Source organism: Macrotis lagotis, chromosome X, assembly GCF_037893015.1.
Source record: "Macrotis lagotis isolate mMagLag1 chromosome X, bilby.v1.9.chrom.fasta, whole genome shotgun sequence".
Taxonomy (NCBI): domain Eukaryota; kingdom Metazoa; phylum Chordata; class Mammalia; order Peramelemorphia; family Peramelidae; genus Macrotis; species Macrotis lagotis.
Genome location: NC_133666.1, coordinates 637,084,082 through 637,103,265, shown reverse-complemented (window position 1 = coordinate 637,103,265; position 19,184 = coordinate 637,084,082). Strand labels below are relative to the sequence as shown.

Sequence of the window (19,184 nt, the reverse complement as noted above, 5' to 3'; positions counted from 1 at the left end):
AGGCCGCCGACTAAGGGGCGGCGGGACCTCCCGGGGTGCGGGACTTAAAGGGGCCGTGCGCGGAGGGGCGAGTTTACGCGAGGGCACACCGTGGTGGGGTCCTTTGGTGTGGAGGGAACTGGGAGGCGGTCCGTGAGGTCCACGGTGGGGCTACAGCGCCCATCCGAGGCCTGGAAGGGAAGCCCTCGAATTCCGAAGCCGCGTCCCGGGACGGGTCCTCCCCGCCGCCCGGGTCGGGGGCTAGGGCACGGGAGAGAGGGAGGCGTGGGGAAGGGAAGGGAGCCGGACCGGAAGCGGAACTGGAGTGGCGCGGCTCCGAGCTTCGGCCGGGACGGTGGAGGAGCTGCACCCGTCCCCGGCCCCCCGGGACTTCCCGTCGCCGGCAACCGCCGCCAACCGCCGCCAACCGCCGGCTGCGCGGAGGCGCCATGGAGGAGGCGGAGATGCAGCTCAAGGGGAAGAAAGGTGGCGGCGGGCGGGGACAGGGGCCCGGGGAGGGAGGAGGAGGAGGTGAAAATCGGAACAGGCCGCAGACGCCGCCGTGAGACCCCGGGCAAGTGCCTCCCCCTCCCCGGGTCCTCCGGCAGCTGTCACCTCCTGGCCCTCTTCTGCAGCCCCGAGCCCAGGGGCTTCCTCAGGCCGGGCCGAGGAGTGCGGCCCCAAGCCCCCGAGGGCCCTGGCGCCGGGCCCCGCAGATCCGAGCCCCCCGAGGGCCCCGGCCGAAGCCTTCATTGCCCCGTTGCTCCCTGTTTTGTCAGTGTGGAAGGGACCTTGGAGGTCCCGTAGCCGAATGCACTCGTTTAGGGAAGGGGGACGGATCGGTGGTGGACCCCGCACCTAAAGCAGCTGCTGTTCTCTGCCCACCTCCAGTTAGTTGTTCTTTCCAGTTCTGCTCACCACCCCCTCCACCCATAGACTGCCCTCATCTGTAAAGATGAGAAGGTGGGATTGGAGATGTGTTTAGGAAATCATGATGACAGATTCCCGCCTCCAGCTCTCCCAAACTGGATTTTGCTCCCAAGACATTCCCTCTATCCCCTCCCCCCAAAAGGGGGTGGGCCCTTTTTGTTGCCATAGGGATGGAATAAACCTTTATTAAATTTTTACTACGTGCCAGACATTAAAAATGCTATCTGACTTAATCCTCAGAACAACTCTGAGAAAGAAGTGATGATGATTGAGGTAAACTGAAGTAGACAAGTGACTTGGCCCAGTCACCCAATTAGTGTTTATTTTTCACCTCACCTCTTGCCTCCAAGACATGTTTCCATTTCTATTCAGTCCCCCCCCCCCAATATTTTTGACATCAATCCCACTCCCTAACATACTCATATTAACTAGGTCTTGTTCAGTTATTTTCCTTTCCTATCAAAACTTAATGTTCATTTGGAAAGATGGGGTTGGTATGGCTTAATATGAATGAGCAAGTGTCTAGATTGTCAGCTTCTCAGAAGACAGTAACTCCCAATATCCTGGGGTTTTTTATTTGTTCATTTTTTTTTAGGCTTCTAAAATACAAGGGCCTTCAAGAATGAATAGCATTTTAGCTGAGATGAGAAAGGAGGAATGCCATTGGCATTGGCAGCATTGGGAAAAAAGGCAGTAAAATAATGTGGTTCATTCTTAGAGATTGGAGACTGTGGTCAATTTTTATGCAATACCTGAGTGACCAAAGCCAAATCTTTTTTGATGCCAAGGGTTCAGTTTGAACAAATTGCATATACTTAGGTTATCAGTTGTTTTTAGTCTGTATTTGCTTTAGAGCTGGTTGGTTGAAATGTTTGGGGGGAAGTAGAATGGGAGGGGTAATTTTCATTCTTTTGGGGATCAAAATTTTTCCTTATGGTCTACATCTTAACATGGTCATTCATCTTGGGTTCAGTTACAGACAAATTCACAGAGAGTGTATACGTCCTGGCCAACGAACCCTCTGTGGCACTATATCGCCTCCAGGAACATGTGAGGCGCTCTCTGCCGGAGTTAGCCCAACATAAGGTGAGCTTACAGCCAATGATTGACCCAGGCCTTGTCTAAAGGAGCAGTTTTTCTTGAACTTGAATCATTTGTGTTAACTAGCTTGGGATCAATGGAATGAATGAGGTTGAATTTAGCTTTGAAGAAATTTAGGGATAATCCCTCTTATCAAAATAGGAAGAAAAGATACTTGACGTATTCTATATATGATTTCAGAGGATGCAAGCAGAACCACTGAAGAGAGGGTCTAGAGAGGCAGATTTCGGTTTCAGGAATAACTTAGTAATCAAAAGAGTCCCCTAAGGATTGCTTTTTGAAATAGTGAGCACTCCATTACAGAGAGGCAGGGAGTAGTATGGTAACAGAGAGATGCATAATTCAAGTAAGATTTTGAACCCCTTAACTTAAATTTTTAAAACTAATTATCTTCTGTTTATATTCCCTTGGTTTACCAAAATTTCTTTCCTTTTTCCCCTCTTCGAGGAACCAGTGTTTATAAAATAAAAAAGAAGGGGTAGAAAAGGCAGTTTAGCCAAACTAAACACCTTAGTTGAGTCTGCCAGTATATGCAGTGTTCATACCCATTACCCCCATCTCTGTGAAGATGATTTTGAAGGTCCCCTACAGTTGTGAGATTGTGTTTTGTGGTATAGGGGAAAGGACAATGCATTTGAAAAATTAGGCCTGAGATCAATTTCTAAAACTTAAGCTCCTTAGTGGACAAGTCAGTTTTATCTGCAATTCTATTCTATCTCTATAAAGAATCAATGCTTTGGAAAAAGCATTGGAAAAAAATCAATGCTTTCCACAAATACTTTGGAAACCTTGAAAGTGCTTATACCTATGTTAGTCACTGTTTACACTCTTAACTGACTGCTTGCTTCTGGGTCTGATGCAAACCTGGATAAGACCCTACCTGCCACTTTTAGGGAGCTAACACTTGAGTACTGAGTTGCTTTCCTATAAAAATACTGTTCCATTTTCCAGGATATTTAGGTATGGAAGAGTAAACATGCTTTGAAAATTCTAAGGAGGGAAAATTGTTTCTGATTGGGGAAGGAAGTCTTCTTGGAGGAAGTAGCATTTGAGCTGGGCTTTCAAGAATGAATGGCATTTTAGCTGAGATGAGAAAGGAGGAATGCCAAACTTTGGCAGCATTGGGAGAAAAGGCAGTAAAATAATGTAGTTCATTCTTAGAGGGAAAGGTTGGAAAGAGAAAAAAGGAAAGGATTAAAAAGTTAGATTGGTACTAGCTCCCAGAGAATCCCACATGTCAAATAGAGAACTTTGTATTTTGTCCCCACAAGAGAGAGCCACTTGAGGTGACTGAAATGATTAGGACTGTATGTTGAGGTGAATCACTGGACATTGGGGTGAAGGATAGACTTGAAGAAGGGAGATTAAGAAGCTTGTCAGTCATGTTGGTAAGCAAAGGAACCTGGAGTCAGGAAGGACCAGGTGATTTTGAACAGCCTTGAAAAGAAATCTCTGCCTGCTGTTTGGTCATAGTCATTTGCTTGTTGTCTCTTCCATTAGACTACAAGCTCCTTGAGAGCAAGACCTGACTTCTGCCTTTCTTAGTGATCTTAGCACAGTGCCCAGCACACCTATTATATGGCCTAGCACTAGCTTCAGTGATAATAAGTAGGAGAGCTCCAAGTTAATATTAATATAAAATAAATACCTACCATTCTAGATGTGAACATCAGGCTGTCCTCACAAATCAGAATTTAACAGTAAACCCATCAGACTGGTGTGATTGAAATGTTCCTCCATTTCTGTCCCATGGGTCAGGGCTACAACAGCCGAAATATCTGGCATCTCCACAGATGTAAATATGGAAGAAAACAATACTCTTGGAAAATGTAAATGTTTTTAAAGTTTGGAGCTGGATTGGGCTCATGGGGTTTTACAACTAGATACAAGGTCAGTTAAAATTTCACCTCGTTCCTTTCTCTGATGCTTGAGAACTTATTTTTCTTTATAAGCATGAAGAATATTCAAACATTTTTATTTCTCATTAGCCCCAGATCTTGGAATCTCATTGTTGTTATTTTAATTTTCTCTTAGAGGTCTCATTAATAAAAACAAATTATAGTCTACAAGAATCAAAGAATGTTGGTGCTTGAAGAGATCTTTTAAGAATGCCAACACTAGGGGCGGCAAGGTGGCACAATGGATAGAGCAACTGCCCTGGAGTCAGGAGTACCAGAGTTCAGATCCGGCCTTAGACACTTAATAATTTACCTAGCTGTGTGGCCTTGGGCAAGCCACTTAACCCCATTGTCTTGCAAAAAAAAAAAAAAAAAAAAAGAATGCCAGCACTGAATTCTGAGTAGTTACAGCTGATACTTCTGTGGCTCTTTCAAGTTTATGAGAGAAGTAGATAATCCTAGGTGTTGTTAATTATAGATAAGGAAACTGAGGGATAGAGAATTATTTACATAGGGTCATATAGCTAGTGTCAGAGTTAGGATTTAAATTCCTTTCTGTGCTGAAGCTTGACCTGTGTTCTTTTCTCAGCCTACTTTCTCTAGATCAGAGGTTCTTCTCAGGTTCATGAACTTTTTTCCCCAAAATTCTGATAACTGTATTTCAGTATGGTTGGTTTCATTTGTGATGAATTTATAAAATTTTCAGTTCCAAATTTTCTCCCTTCATCTACTCCCCCACCCAAAGAGAAGTTAAGAAATACAATTTCCATTATATATAAAAAGTCATTCAAAATATATTTCTACATTAGCCATATTGTGGAGGGGTGGGGGGAACCAAGAAAAATAAAATGGAAAAAATATATACTGCATTCTGCACATCAGTTCTCTCCCTGGAAGAGGATAGCATTTTTTCATCATGGAATTATCTTGGATCATTGTATTGATCAGAGTAGCTAAGTCTTTCACAGCCTATAATCATTGAAACATTGTTACTGCTCATTTCACTTTGCACCAGATCATTTTAAGTCTTTCCAGGTTTTTCCGAAACATGGTTTCATTTGTTACCTCACGTATTTTATTTTATAAATATAAGAAGATTAATCTGAGAAATCCTTCAGTTTTACCAGACTACAAAAAAGTGCATTTGATAGTAGAAAAGGTGAAGAACCTTGCACTGAAATCTTGTTTATCTTCTTTATTCATAAATTGTGTAACTGGCAAAGTCCTTTGTAAAATATGTTTTCTTTTTTTAATTAATATTTTGTTTTTCCAACTATATACAATGGTAGTTTTCACAGTCTTTTTTTTTGCAAGGTTTTGAGTTTTACAGTTTTTCTCCTTCCCTTCCCTCCTCCCCTCCCCCTGACAGAAAGCAGTCTGATAAAGGCTTTACCTGTGTAACCTGGCTAAATATAGATCTATATTAACATATGATGAGAGAAGAATCAGATCTAAAAGGATGAAAGAAAGCATTAGAACAAAATGACATAATACATAAGCCAACTTTTAAAAATGAAGATAATAAATTTTGGTCTTTATTTAAACTCCACAGTTCCTTCTCTAGATAAGATGGTATTTTCCATCACAAGTCCCTTAAAATTGTCTTTGATTATTGTACTGCTGAAATGGACAAGTCCATCATGGTTGATTATCATCTGATGGTGTTAATTAATGTGTACACTGTTCTTCTGGTTCTGCTTATTATTTCACTCAGCATCAATTCATGCAAATCTTTCCAGGCTTTATATACCACAATTTGTTCGGCCATTCCCCAATTGATGGACATTCCTTCAATTTCTAATTCTCTGCCACTACAAAAAGAACTGCTATGGATATTTTTGTATATGCGTTCTCAATACATCAACTGCCTATTCCTCCTTGCAGTTCATCATCCCTGATTTATGATAAATGGTTTTATTGAGGTGTAGAAAACTTTGGGATGGTTGAAGAGAATCCCCTGCATGATTGAAAGCAGGCAAGAAAAACACCATCAACATGAATCTTGAGACTTTTGGTGACTGTAAATACAAGTGTCCCTAGTGATTAAAATTAGGAAGAGAAAAATGTGCAGAAGCTTAACTGTGGTAGGAAGGGAAGGGCCAGCCAATTTTTAGTCACTAGGTACCACTCAGAAAGTTCTTAAGTTAGTGTGATAAATAGAAACTCTCATCTTGTGTGTTATAAGAGAAAAGTGCAGGATGTTAGAGAATCATTGAACCTTTAATTGATTATCACCTATACAAAAGAGGTGGTGGTGTGGTACAATGGGTGCAACTTAGTATTTGTAGTAAGAGGTGAATTCTGATTCTGCCTCCAGTTTCCTCCTCTCTAAATTGAGATCAGACATAGTGACTTTCAAAGCTCCAACTCAAATATCTGATCCTCTAAAGAATGGGGATGGGAGAAAGGGAAATAATGAATGTAAATTGTAAGATTCAGTAGTAGTAAGTAGCAATACTAAAAATCTTGTGTACTCTTGGGTACTCAAGTGTTCAGAAAGAAGTATTAACATCATGCTGTGTCCTATCTTGGGCAGACCATATCTGTGGGTTAGCAAGTCTGGTTGGGGGGGACCAACATGTGACATCATCCCAGATGAAGATCTGTTGAAACAACTGAGGATGAGTAGGAGAAACAAAGGGTCAAGTTCTACATGACTTTGGCAGCTTCCTATAAGATGGAAAAGGATGGGGAGAAACTTGAGACCAGAATAGAGGGTCAGCAAAGCTTTTCTGTAAAGGGCCAGATAGTATTTTTAGGCTTTGTGGGCAAAGAGGCAAAATCAAGGATATTATGTAGAGTAATAAGAGAGAAAACAAAATTTTGAGGGATGAAATATAATGTTGGAGTATGTTTTTTTGGTAATCCAGGTCTACTAATTAAAAGAATGGAATGCTTTATGGGGAATGGGGAGTGGGGAATAACATTTCAATTCACTTGGGTTTAAAGTTAATTATTCTCTCTTATCAAAATTATAAATGTTCGTCTGTTAATGCTGGTCTGTAATGAGATTTTACAAGTTTCATTTTTGAAAATGCCCTTTCATACAAATAATTACTGTCAATGCTGATATCGGTCTTATGACCAGGTGATTTTAATTGAACAAATTCATCACTTGGAAGGTATTTCTAGAATTCTATTAGATCCTTCTCTTGATGTTTGCCATTTAGCAGGTCATTATATTGCAGATTAATCACTACCAATTGCAGGTTAGGTAGAAGAAGCTTGATTGTGGTTAAATGGATTTTGAAATATGGAAATTTTTTTGCATTTGCTTTGAGGTTGGAAAAATGCTGTCTGAGCTCAGAGAATACATATTATTCACTGTCATTTTGTGTGGAAATAGATTTTTCCCCTTCTTGTTTTAAACATTGACAGCCCAGAAAATGGATTAAGGAGCTTTACATAATTTGTGGTTCCAACAAAGTTAGCTATCATAGAATTGACTTTACCACAGTTTAAGTTTTGCACAGAAGTACTGTTTAGCTTGTAATTTTAGATTGAATTCATTAGGAAACGTTATCAAGTCTGTAGCAAAAGTTCCAGGCAGCTTAGACAGGGCAGTGGATAGAACAATGGGTCTGGATTCAAGAAGACTCATCTTCCTAAATTACAAATTGTTTGACCCTGGGCAAGTCACTTAACATGTTTTCCTCGGTTTCCTCATCTATAAAATAAGCTGGAGAAGGAAATGGCAAACCACTGCAGTATCTTTGCCAAGAAAACACCAAATGAAATTGTGAACTTAATTGAAAAACAACTGAATACAGCAAGAGCTAATTTCCAAGTCATTCAGTGGTCAGTGATAGTGGTTGAAGGCAGTTCTTTTCATTCAGAAAAATTTCAGTCTTGGCCTTGAGCTTAAAAAATCCTAAGATTACAGCTGATATTTCTGTGGATCTTTCAAGTTTATAAGATCTTACATGATCCTTTATGAAAACTCTGTGAAGTAGATAACCCTAGGTGTTGTTGTTGTTTTGATATGATGGGGATGCACTGGGATTTTTTTTTTTATATACTATTTCAATATTGCATCTGACATTTGAAAACTTTTTGAGATATAACTATACTTGCAATATGTAATGCAGTGGTGGTGCAAGGCAATGACAGTAATATATGTAGTCTCTGGGCAGCTAGGTGGCCCAGTGGATAGAGCACCATCCCTGGAGTCAGGAGTACCTGAGTTCAAATCTGGCCTCAGACACTTACCTAGCTGTGTGGCCTTAGGCAAGCCACTTAACCCCATTTGCCTTGCAAAAACCTTAAAATATATATATATATATGTAGTCTCTGTTGTAGCATGAATGCTGACAAAGTATACAAATTAACCAGTGTGGTTGTTTGCCAAGAGAATTGATTTCATGGACCCTGGAATTAGAATTTTATATAAATGGAGCAAAATAGCTTTTTTTTTTTAAGTTTTTTTGCAAGGCAATGGAGTTAAGTGGCTTGCCCAAGACCACACAGCTAGGTAATTAAGTTTCTGAAGCCAGATTTGAATTCAGGTACTCCTGACTCCAGGGCCAGCACAACTATCCACTGTGTCACCTAGCCACCTTGCAAAATAGGTTTTTCATTTTTTTAAAATCATTTAAAAATGTAGAGATCTTTCTTAGTCACTGGTCACCCCAAAACAGGCATCAAATTGAATTTGACCCAGTAGTTTGAAGTTCCCTGAGCAAGGAGACCAATTAGGCTGTTAAAATAATATGGGGGGTGGGGAGGGGCAAGGGGGAGAGAGAGAGAGAGAGATATAAACAGAGAGAGAGAGAGAGAGAGAGAGAGAGAGAGAGAGAGAGAGAGAGAGAGAGAGAGGGTGGGTGAGAAAATGAGCATGAGAGCATGGGAGGGGGAGAGAAAAAGGAAATGAGGAAAAAGGAAAGAGGGTGGGTTAGTTGGCCACTTTTAACTCTGAGTTGCTGTTATTTAACCTTTCTGATCTTCAATTTAATTACCTATCAAAATAAAAGGTTTGAATTCAATTACTCTTAAATATTTCTTCTAGAAATTTGGGTCAGGAGAAATCTGAGCTCAAATCCTGGCTCCAAAGACCAATGTGCTTTCTATTATATCATACTTTAAAGTTAAATGAGATCTTTGAGAATTTAGAATAATAGAACAAATCACTATACCTTGTTTTTGGTTTTTTTTTTTTTTTTTTTAGGTTGGCTTATCAGACCAGTAAGGTCAGGGGATGCTGTAAATTATAGGTAGTTATCAGAAGTTTAGATATACTGTAATATAAAGTAGGATGGGTTAAATCCCCTAAAAGATGTATGGACTTCTGGGAGTTTCAAGGAAGGTTAATTTACTTCCAGCTGAGCAGGTCTGAGAAAACTCCTTGAAGGAGCTGCTCTTTATCTAGTCTACAAGGGTCTTGAAGTTAGGTAGACTTTTAGAGCCAAAGACTTAGAGCATCTTGAAAATCAGATAGTTCCAATGTAAAGATTATCAGACTGCATTCTGTGGGGTGGGTGGGGGGAAGGAAGGGAAGTTAGGGGGAAAATTGTAAAATTTAAAACATGAAAAATGCTAAGTAGGAAATCAGATAGTTCTACCTTTTTCTAAAAATATAGTTGAGGAAATTGAGTCTCACAGAAGGAAAGTGACTTCCTTAAGATGATAATGCAAGTTACTTATTTGTTTTTCTTTGTTGACTCCTATTTGTGAGCAAAGAATGATGTCGGGAAGACATCAGAGCTCTCTATACTCCCATTACTCTGGTTTTAATTTGAAAATGAATATTTTAAAGCCTCCAACTCTAACTTAGAAACTGTGGTCAGGATTTATTGTGTGATTGTATGTTATCAGCCTAGCTGCCTTTGATTGCCCTTGGTAGCTAGAGTTGTTCTTAGAACATTATCCTTAGAACAGTGTCCTGTCAGTCATTAGCTAGCTATAGAGCATAAATTGCACCCATTTCCTTTCTTTGGGTGCTCGTCAAGTAAATACTTTGGAAACCTTAAAATACCATAGCAATCTAAATTATTACTTCAGGATTGTATCCTTGTGATTATTCCCACCACCAGCATTGGACTGCAGTTCCTCTTTGATTTAATAATTATAATATTTGTCCTTCATTCTTTTTTTTTAGGTTTTTTTTTTTGCAAGGCAAATGGGGTCAAGTGGCTTGCCCAAGGCCACACAGCTAGGTAATTATTAAGTGTCTGAGACCAGATTTGAACCCTGGTACTCCTGACTCCAGGGCCGGTGCTCTATCCACTGCTCCACCTAGCCACCCCTGTCCTTCATTCTTGAAGAAGATTACAACATCAGGGAGGTGATGCCATGACAAGCATGTGAATTGAATTTGAGTGAGGGGGTTCCGTGCTAAGTCACCAGCCTCACTTTTTCCTCCATAACCATTTGGGTTCAGTGGCCAGATAATAAATCAAGATGACTGGAAATGGCCCTGGATGCAAGGCATTCAGGGTTAAATAACTTGCCCAGGGTCACTCAGTAATTGTCAGAGGTGGTATTTGAACCCAAATCTTTTGAGATTCCAAGTCTCACAGGAGTGGAAGGCTGCTTTAAAAAGATCTTTCATGTAAAGCTGTTTCTTCCTTATTATGTACCTAAAAGCTTCAAGAAATAAACTCAGGTATTGGTAACATAAAGTTTTAAACTTTGAAAAGAGGTGACATTTAAAATCATTCCTGGGAAAGAATATCTTTCCTTTAGGCAAAAATAAGATCTTTACTATGGTATTTAGCTTCTCAACTCTTCTCAGGTACCATGGACTCTCAAAAAGTAGTATTTATTCTTAAAGCAAATTTGTACTTCCTGAAGTTGGTAATTGATTTAGGGAAGACCAGGGGGGTCTTATAATCTATAGTCTTCAATATTAGACCGACCACAACCAGGTCTTGATAAACTCTATGTGCCTTAACTAAACCAATTATGAAATGTTGGAGCTGGAAGGAACCAATAGAGGTTGTCTGTCTAGGCCCCCTGAAGAATTGTGCTCCAGTATTTCACCAAGAGACTGCTGTGCAGGAACTGGATCCTTGGTCTTCAAGTTCTCAATCCAATTCTCTTTTTTTCAATCCAATTCTCTTTCTACTACAGTATATTATTCTCTCCAAAATCTAAATTCTAAAATTCTAATCAACTGCTCTCTCTCCTACCCACTCTGGGGGGGGGGGGGGATAAAAGAAGAAAAGATTTTCATTGAATAATTAATCTTCAGCATTTCTTTTCAGTCTGACATGCAGAGCTGGGAGGAACAGAGCCAAGGGGCCATCTATACAGTGGAATATGCTTGCAGGTAAACTTAGGAGCCTAATTTTAACTTTCCTTTCTACCTTTACAATCAGAATGTGTTCTTAGCACTAAGGAAGAAAGATAATAGTTCCCCCAGAAGGGATACCATCTGTGCCTGGCCCTTGAGGTCATCACTCAGGTTACTTTCAGTGTATATCCATGTGATGTGATCTCCATATTGGAGACAGAGTCTGGCTCTCGATTCATTACAATAATCAGTTATTGTATCCCTACCTCACTATTGTACTGAACATAGTTTTATCAACTCACATTTCTTTAGTTCAAATACTTTTTACATGCAAGTCAGTAACTCAGTTCCTTTCCTCAAGTAACTTATATTCTATTGAGACAGGTACATCAACACAGACCACTATTATACCAAGTAGGGACAAAAGAGAACCAGATCCTGTGATCTAGGACAGTTTAAGGGGAGGTGAGGGCTTGGAGTGAAGGGGGGAGGTTCAGGAAAGGCATTCCAGAAGAGACAACCCCAAGTCCTGCCATTCCTAACACATCAGTGACCTTTCCACTACACTTGCCCTTTTCCAGGTATGTGGATATATTCCTTAAGCTGAGAACTTCCTTAGAGCCTTTTGCCAAACACTCACATGCTTCTTACTACACATATCCCACATTGATTTGGTGGTTGTAAGACAAACAGACTCTGGTAACTGCCTTTTTTTTTTCTAAGAAAGCATTTATTTTAAGTTTTACAATTTTTCCCCTATTCTTGCTTCCCTCCCCCACCCCCCACAGAAGGCATTCTGTTAGTCTTTATATTGTTTCCATGGTATACATTGATCTCAGTTGAATGTGATGAGAGAGAAATCATATCCTTAAGGAAGTATGAGATAGCAAATAAAGTATGAGATAGCAAAATTACATAACAATTTTTTTTCCTAAATTGAAGGTAATAGTCTTTGGTCTTTGTTCAAAGTCCACAATTCTTTCTCTGGATACAGATGATTCTCCATCACAGATACCCCAAAATTGTCCCTGGTGGTTACACTGTGGTTAATTGTTTTTCTGGTTCTGCTTGTCTCACTCAGCATCAGGTAACTGCCTTGCTTGTTTTCCTTCCCATCCCTTCCTGTATTTCAGTGCTGTGAAGAACTTGATGGATAGCAGTGTTCATTTCCGTAGCATCGAGGGCTTGCTGAAACAGGCCATTAGCATCAAGGACCAAATGAATTCTTCTCAGAGTCGAAGGTAGCTCCTGAGAGTGGACATCCTGCTGTATTTTCTAAACCATTGGTTCTTATTTAAAGAGCCACTGCCCACCAGGACTCTATTAGGCAAGACTACATGAACCTGTAAACTAGTTGAATTAAGAACAGTGCTGCCCAGGGCAATGCAGAAAACCTCCCATTGCTTATATTAGTCTTCATGTGACTTTTCTTTGTTGGGCACAGAATACAGGTAGAGTTTTCAGATATTGAAATGAAAATAACTTATTTTCATATGTCTTGGAAGAGTATTTTTGGCTAATAAATAGCCTCCTTCCCCCACCCCTTTTTTTTTTCTTCATCCTGCTAGCTACTTTGATTAAGTTATGCTTTAAGCCCACAACAGCCTTCATTTTTTGATGACTCCATTTTCTGGATTTGGTGATTCTAGGAGGCAGTATGAAATACTCTGCTGCTGCTCCCCTTGCCCAAATGTCAGAGTCCTCTATTCTCTGCTTCTTGACAGAGATTGTTAAAGGACTAAGGCTGCTATTGGTTCCTTCCTGTTCCTTCTGGGAAGGCTAGTTTGAAGGGATCAAATAAAAAATATCTGCTGGCAAAATTAAAAACCTGGTTTTTATTTAGAGAACTTCTAACTCTCTCTTGCTTAGTTACTCCAGTTTGGACTACTTTTTCAACTAAGATTCAGAAAGAACATCGGGGGTCAGGAAGACCTGGCTTCTAGTTCTAGCACTGCTCTAACTTGGCTTGGTTAAGGCCAGTCTCTGGGCCTCAATTTCCCAAATCAGAGAACCACAGAATGTCAATGGAGAGAGAATGTTATATATTATCCTGTTGAAACCCTTCTTTTTACACATGGAGAAATTAAGGCTTGGGACAAATGCCTGACCCAATGTTGGCCAGCATATATCTGTTTCTGCTGCAGTTAGAGAAGAATCAACTTGTAAACATATTCTTATCTCCTAAAAGTCTTAGGGCATGCAGCTTTGAGTTTGGACTTGACCCCTTTCTGATTCCTTCCTGAGAAGAGAGGAAAAGAGATTGAGCTTTGTTGGGTTGGTTTGGTTTTCTTGGCCTGTGTGATGGTCATGTTTTGTTACAGCCCTGCTGACCCGAAGCCTCCTTCCACGGCCTGATTTTTGGATGAGGCAAATCTTTCACCTTCCCAGGTCAGTGTAGAGAAGGGGGTGATGCATCCTGCTGCTCTGGGACTAATCTTGCTGCTTTCTGTTTCCAGATGGAAATCTCACTTTTCTAACCTATACACAAAGCTCCCCACTTGGAAATCAAATCTAGTCAATGAGCTCTTAGAAAGTGTCGATGTGAGAGGGCCCATAAAAGTATAGCCAGATGCATAGAACTTGGTGTGTTGGACCTGGTATCTTGGGACATGGAAGGGCCAGATCCAAGATAAGGCTTCATCCAGTCCTGTCACTGTATTGATGAAGGCCTTAAGAGGAGCCTTGTCCCAGGGTACACAGGAAGAGGCAGAGTCAGGATTGGGTCTCAAGGGATAGACTCCTTCTGCCATACCATGACTTGGGATCATGGTTCTTAGAGCTGATGAAGACTAGAGAAGAATCTGAATGGTCTCCACATTGCTTTGAGACTTGATTCACACCAACACTGCCAATGTTATCCTTGTTTTACAGATAAGTAACTTTAGTCCAAGAAGCAAAAAATAACTTGCTTTTGGCCATCCAGGCCTTAAGTATCAACTGGATTTTCAAATTCTTTTCTCTTCCCCAATCTGCTACTGCTGCTGCAATCCCCACTGCCACCATCACTCCTGCTACTGCTGCTACCTCTCCAGCTGTTCGTTAGTCTGTCATTACTTTGCCCCTTCTCACCAGGTAACCCATGTGTTCTGTGCAGCAAAGGTTCCCCAGAAGACCAGTCAGAAGCCAGAAGCTCCAAGGAAGAGAAAAAGTCCTACCTGTATCTTACCAGCACTTGTCTCAATCCAGACACAGAGGCTCTTGTACAGGCCTCAATGGGTGTGTGTCAAATTGGTCCCCAATATGAGCAGAAGACATTTCTGAAAACCCTATGACTGTGGCTGTTTGTCTTAGGAGCAGATCTCCTGATTCTTACCACTGAGAAAACTGATAGTCTAATGTTTTAGAGACAGTTTCCCATATCCAGGACCACCAAGATTCATCTCTCTGATGGGGGAGCAAGTGCATTTGGCTTCCTGGTTCCAAAGGCTCTTCTGGGAAATATTACCTTTTTTGTATAATACCAGAGAAGGGACTTCGAAGGTGATGTTAAAAAAATGGGTCAAAACAAAGGTACTGACTTAAAACTTGTCCAGAGTCACACCATGAGACAGTGACTGAACCTGGGCCAAGAACTTCAGACTCTTGGCCCTCTTGGGTTGTGTTCTTTTCATTTTATACCACAGTGGTAAAAAAAGGTTTAACTATGAAGGGATTGGTATAAGTACTGAGTACCTGGCTAAGTGGGCAGCATGTGATCTTGCTGTACTTATGTGAGTGAGGACCCCAGAGCAAAAGAAACCTGAGGCAGTATGACAGAGTATGTGCTTGATCAGCTTGGGACTTGGGGACAAGAAAGGACCCACATAAAGTGGACAAGATTGGAATGGGACCACAAGAGTGAGAACGTTATCTTGAGTGGAAGGGGCCTCAGGGGTCAACCATGTTGTGGTGTTCGATTGTGCTCAACTCTTCGTGACCCCATAGATAATAGCTTGCCAATGCTGTCCATGGGCTTTTCTTTGGCAAAGATCCTGGAGTGGTCTGTCATTTTCTTGATTAGTAAATTAAGGCAATGATTAAGTGCTTGGGTTCACACAGCAAATATCTGAGAACTAATTTGAGTTTTGAGTTTTCCTGATTCCAGACCCAGTGCCTTTCTTTTGATGTTTTACAATTTTTCCCTTAATCTTGCTTCCCTCCTTGCCCCTACCCCCCACAGAAGACAGTCTGTTAGTCTTTACATTGTTTCCATGGTATACATTGATCTAAGTTGAATATGAAAGTATAAGAGATAGCAAAATTATATAATAAGATAATGGTTTTTTTTTAAATTAAAGGTAATAGTCTTTGATCTTTGTTCAAACTCCACAGTTCTTTCTCTGGATACAGATGGTATTCTCCCATTTACAGTTACCTCCAAATTGTTGCACTGATGGAATGAGCAAGTCCATTAAGGTGGTTCATCACCCCCATGTTGCTGTTAGAGTGTACAATGTTTTTCTGGTTCTGCTCATCTTGCTTAGCATCAGTTCATGCAAGTCCTTCCAGGCTTCCTTGAATTCCCATCCCTTCTGGTTTCTAATAGAATAATAGTGTTCCATGACATACATATGCCACAGTTTAAGCTATTCCCCATTTGAAGGGCATTACTTAATTTCCAATTCTTTGCCACCACAAACAGGGCTGCTATGAATATTTTTATACAAGTGATGTTTTTAACCCTTTTTTCATAATCTCTTTAGGGCGTGGACCCAGTAGTGGCATTTCTGGACTGCAGGTTATGCATATTTTTATTGCCCTTTGGGTGTAATTGCAAATTGCTTTCCAGAAAGTTTGGATGAGTTCACAGCTCTACCAACAATGCATTAGTATTCCAAGTTTCCCACATCCTTTCCAACATGGATCATTGTTCTTTCTGGTCATAATGGTCAGTCTGAGAGGTATGAAGTGGTTCCTCAAGAGATGCTTTAATTTGCATTTCTCTAATAAGTAATGATTTAGAGCAATTTTTCATATACTGTAGATCACTTTGATTTCCTCATCTGTAAATTGCCTTTGCATGTCCTTTGACCATTTGTCAATTGGGGAATGGCTTGGTGTTTTTGAAAATTTGACTCAGTTCTCTGTATATTTTAGGTACGAGTCCTTTGTCAGAAATACTAGTTGTATGGGGCAACTAGGTAGTACAGTGGATAGAACACCGACCCTGGAGTCAGGAGTACCTGAGTTCAAATCCGGCCTCAGACACTTCATAATTACTTAGCTATGTGACCTCGGGCAAGCCACTTAATCCATTTGCCTTGCAAAAACCTAAAAAAAATACTAGTTGTAAAAATTTTTCCCAATTTACATTTCTTTTGATCTTGGTTACAGTGGTGCAAAGCCTTTTTAATTTAATGTAATCAAAATTATCTAGTTTGTTTTTAATGATGTTCTCCATCTCTTCCTTGGTTATAAACTTCTTCCCTTTCCATAGATCTGACAGGCAAACTACTCCTTGATCTTCTAGTTTGCCTCTAATACTGTCTTTTATGTCTAAATCCTGTACCCATTTTATCTTATTTTGTTATAGGGTGTTAAAGAGCTTAAAGAGCACCAATCTAATCCAAGTTTCTTCCATACTAACTTTGTTTTCCCAATAGTTTTTATCAAAGAGAGTTTTTATCCCAATAGCTGAATTCTTTGGGTTTATCAGACAACAGATTACTATAATCATTTCCTGCTATTGCAACTAGTCTATTCCACTGATCCATGACTATTTCTTAGCCAATGCCAGTTTTGATGACTGGTGCTTAATAATATAATTTTAGATCTGGTAAGACTAAGTCACCTTCTTTTGCACTTAATTTTCATTAAATCCCTGGAAATTCTCGACTTTTTATTTCTCATATGAATTTACTTACAATTTTTTCTAACTCATTAAAGTAATTTTTTGGAATTTTCATTGGTAGGGCACTAAACAAGTAGTTTAATTTTGGCAGAATTGTCATTTTTATTATATTAGCTTGGCCTATCCAGGAGCAGTTGATGTTTGCCCAGTTGTTTAAATCTTATTTTATTTGTGTGACAAGTGTTTTGTAATTGTTTTCAAAAAGTTTTTGGGTTTGCCTTGGCAGGTAGACTCCCAGGTATTATATATTGTCTGAGGTTACTTTGAATGGGATTTTTCTTTCTAGCTCTTTCTGCCGCATCTTGTATAGAAATGTTGAGAATTTTATTTGATATCCTGTGACTTTGCTAAACTTGCTAATTATTTCTATTAGTTTTTTAGATGATTTTTTGAGGTTCTCTAGGTATACCATCATGTCATCTGCAAAGAGTGAGAGTTTTGTCTCTTCCTTCCCAATTCTAATTCCTTCAATTTCTTTTTCTTCTCTTATTGTTGAAGCTAACATTTCCTTTTTTTTTTTTAGGTTTTTTCTTTTGCAAGGCAAATGGGGTTAAGTGGCTTGCCCAAAGCCACACAGCTAGGTAGTTATTAAGTGTCTGAGACTATATTTGAACCCAGGTACTCCTGACTCCAAGGCCGGTGCTTTATCCACTACACCACCTAGCCACCCCTGAAGCTAACATTTCTAATACAATATTCAATAGTAGTGGTGATAATGGGCACCCTTGTTTCATCCCTGATCTTATTGAGAATGCCTGTAACCTATCCCCATTGCATATGATACTTGTTGATGGTTTCAGATAGATACTGCTTATTATTCTAAGCAACAATCCATTTATTTCTACACTGTTTTTTTCTACACTGTGTTTTTAGTAGGAATGGATGCTGTATTTTGTCAAAAGCTATTGATATATGATTTCTGATAGGTTTGTTATTGATAAAATTATACTAATAGTTTTCCTAATATTGAACCAACCCTGCATTCCTGAGATAAATCCTATGTGGTCATAATGTATTATCATAGTTATAACTTGTTGTAATCATTTTGCTAAGATTTTAAGATTTTTTGTAGCCATATCCATCAGGGAGCTAGGTGTGTAATTTTCTTTCTCTGTTTTTAACTCTTCCTGGTTTAGGTATCAGCATCATATTGGTATCATAGAAAAAATTAGGCAAAGTTTTGTCTTCACCTATTTTTCCAGAGAGTTTATATAGAATTGGAACCAATTGTTCCTTAAATGTTTGATGGAAATCACTTGTGAATCCATCTGGCCCTGGAGATTTTTTCTTAGGGAGTTCAGTAATGGCTTATTGAATTTCTTTTTCTGAGATAGGGTTATTTAGGTAATTTCCTCTTCATTTAACCTGGGCAATTTATATTTTTGTAAATATTCATCCATTTCATTTAGATTGTCAAATTTATTGGCATAGAGTTGGGCAAAATAATTCTGAATTATTTAATTTCCTCCTCATTGGTGGTAAGTTTTGCATTTATGATACTAGCAATTTTGTTTTCTTTTTTTAATCAAATTGACCAGAGGTTTATCAATTTTATTTTTTTCATAAAACTAACTCTTGGTTTTATTTATTAGTAGTTAAATAGTTTTCTTTTGATTTTATTAATTTCTCCTTTAATTTTTAGAATTTCTAATTTGGTATTTAATTGGGAGTTTTTAATTTGTTCTGGACTAGAGACCAATTCATATGCCCCTCAGAGGTGCTAGATCTCTCAGGGTTAGAATCTATTCTAAGAATTTCTACATGCCCCCCCCTTTACGCTGGCCTTTCTTCATTTTCCTAGGATATTGTGTTGGGAGAGGGGCTGGTTCTCAGAGGTTTGCTTTTGAAAACCCTAGAGGCTTTGTTCACTTGGTTTAGTAATTACAAGGGCTGGCCAGTAGGAGGTGCTGGTTGCTTTCTCTGGAGTGTTTGAAGCCCCCTCCCTAATCCTGGTGAGAGTAAGGAGGGAGGGAGGAGGGGCAGCAGGGTCTGAATTGTCGGTGAACAATGGGCTGGATCCTGGGAGAGGGAGTTTGTCTCTCTTTTAGTTGAGTGCACTCTGTTGCCCACACCTGAGCCTGAGGGGGGTGGGGGGGGGCACAGTTATCCTTCTGTCCTGGGAAGAGGGCTCTGCAAAAACGTATGGAGTTCAAGTCCTGTGCCCAGGGGTACTCAGCAACTCTCTGTGCTGGAACTCACCCTCCTGAAGACTGGG

The 19,184-nt window shown here is 39.9% G+C and overlaps 1 protein-coding gene across 2 annotated transcripts; it reads left to right on the top strand.

Annotated features, from left to right (window-relative positions):
• Positions 1–121: 121 nt before the first annotated feature.
• On the top strand, positions 122–14,648 carry BORCS8 (BLOC-1 related complex subunit 8). 2 transcript variants are annotated; one of them, XM_074204198.1, is made up of 6 exons: positions 122–465; positions 1,883–1,995; positions 11,111–11,175; positions 12,273–12,380; positions 13,461–13,527; positions 14,234–14,648. In XM_074204198.1, the coding sequence occupies exons 1-5, from the start codon at positions 429–431 to the stop codon at positions 13,492–13,494; spliced, it is 357 nt and encodes a 118-aa protein (XP_074060299.1). In that variant the 5' UTR covers positions 122–428; the 3' UTR covers positions 13,495–13,527; positions 14,234–14,648. The 2 variants fall into 2 exon arrangements, with proteins under 2 accessions (XP_074060299.1, XP_074060298.1); XM_074204197.1 differs by having other exon boundaries at positions 330–465; positions 14,212–14,648.
• Positions 14,649–19,184: the final 4,536 nt, after the last annotated feature.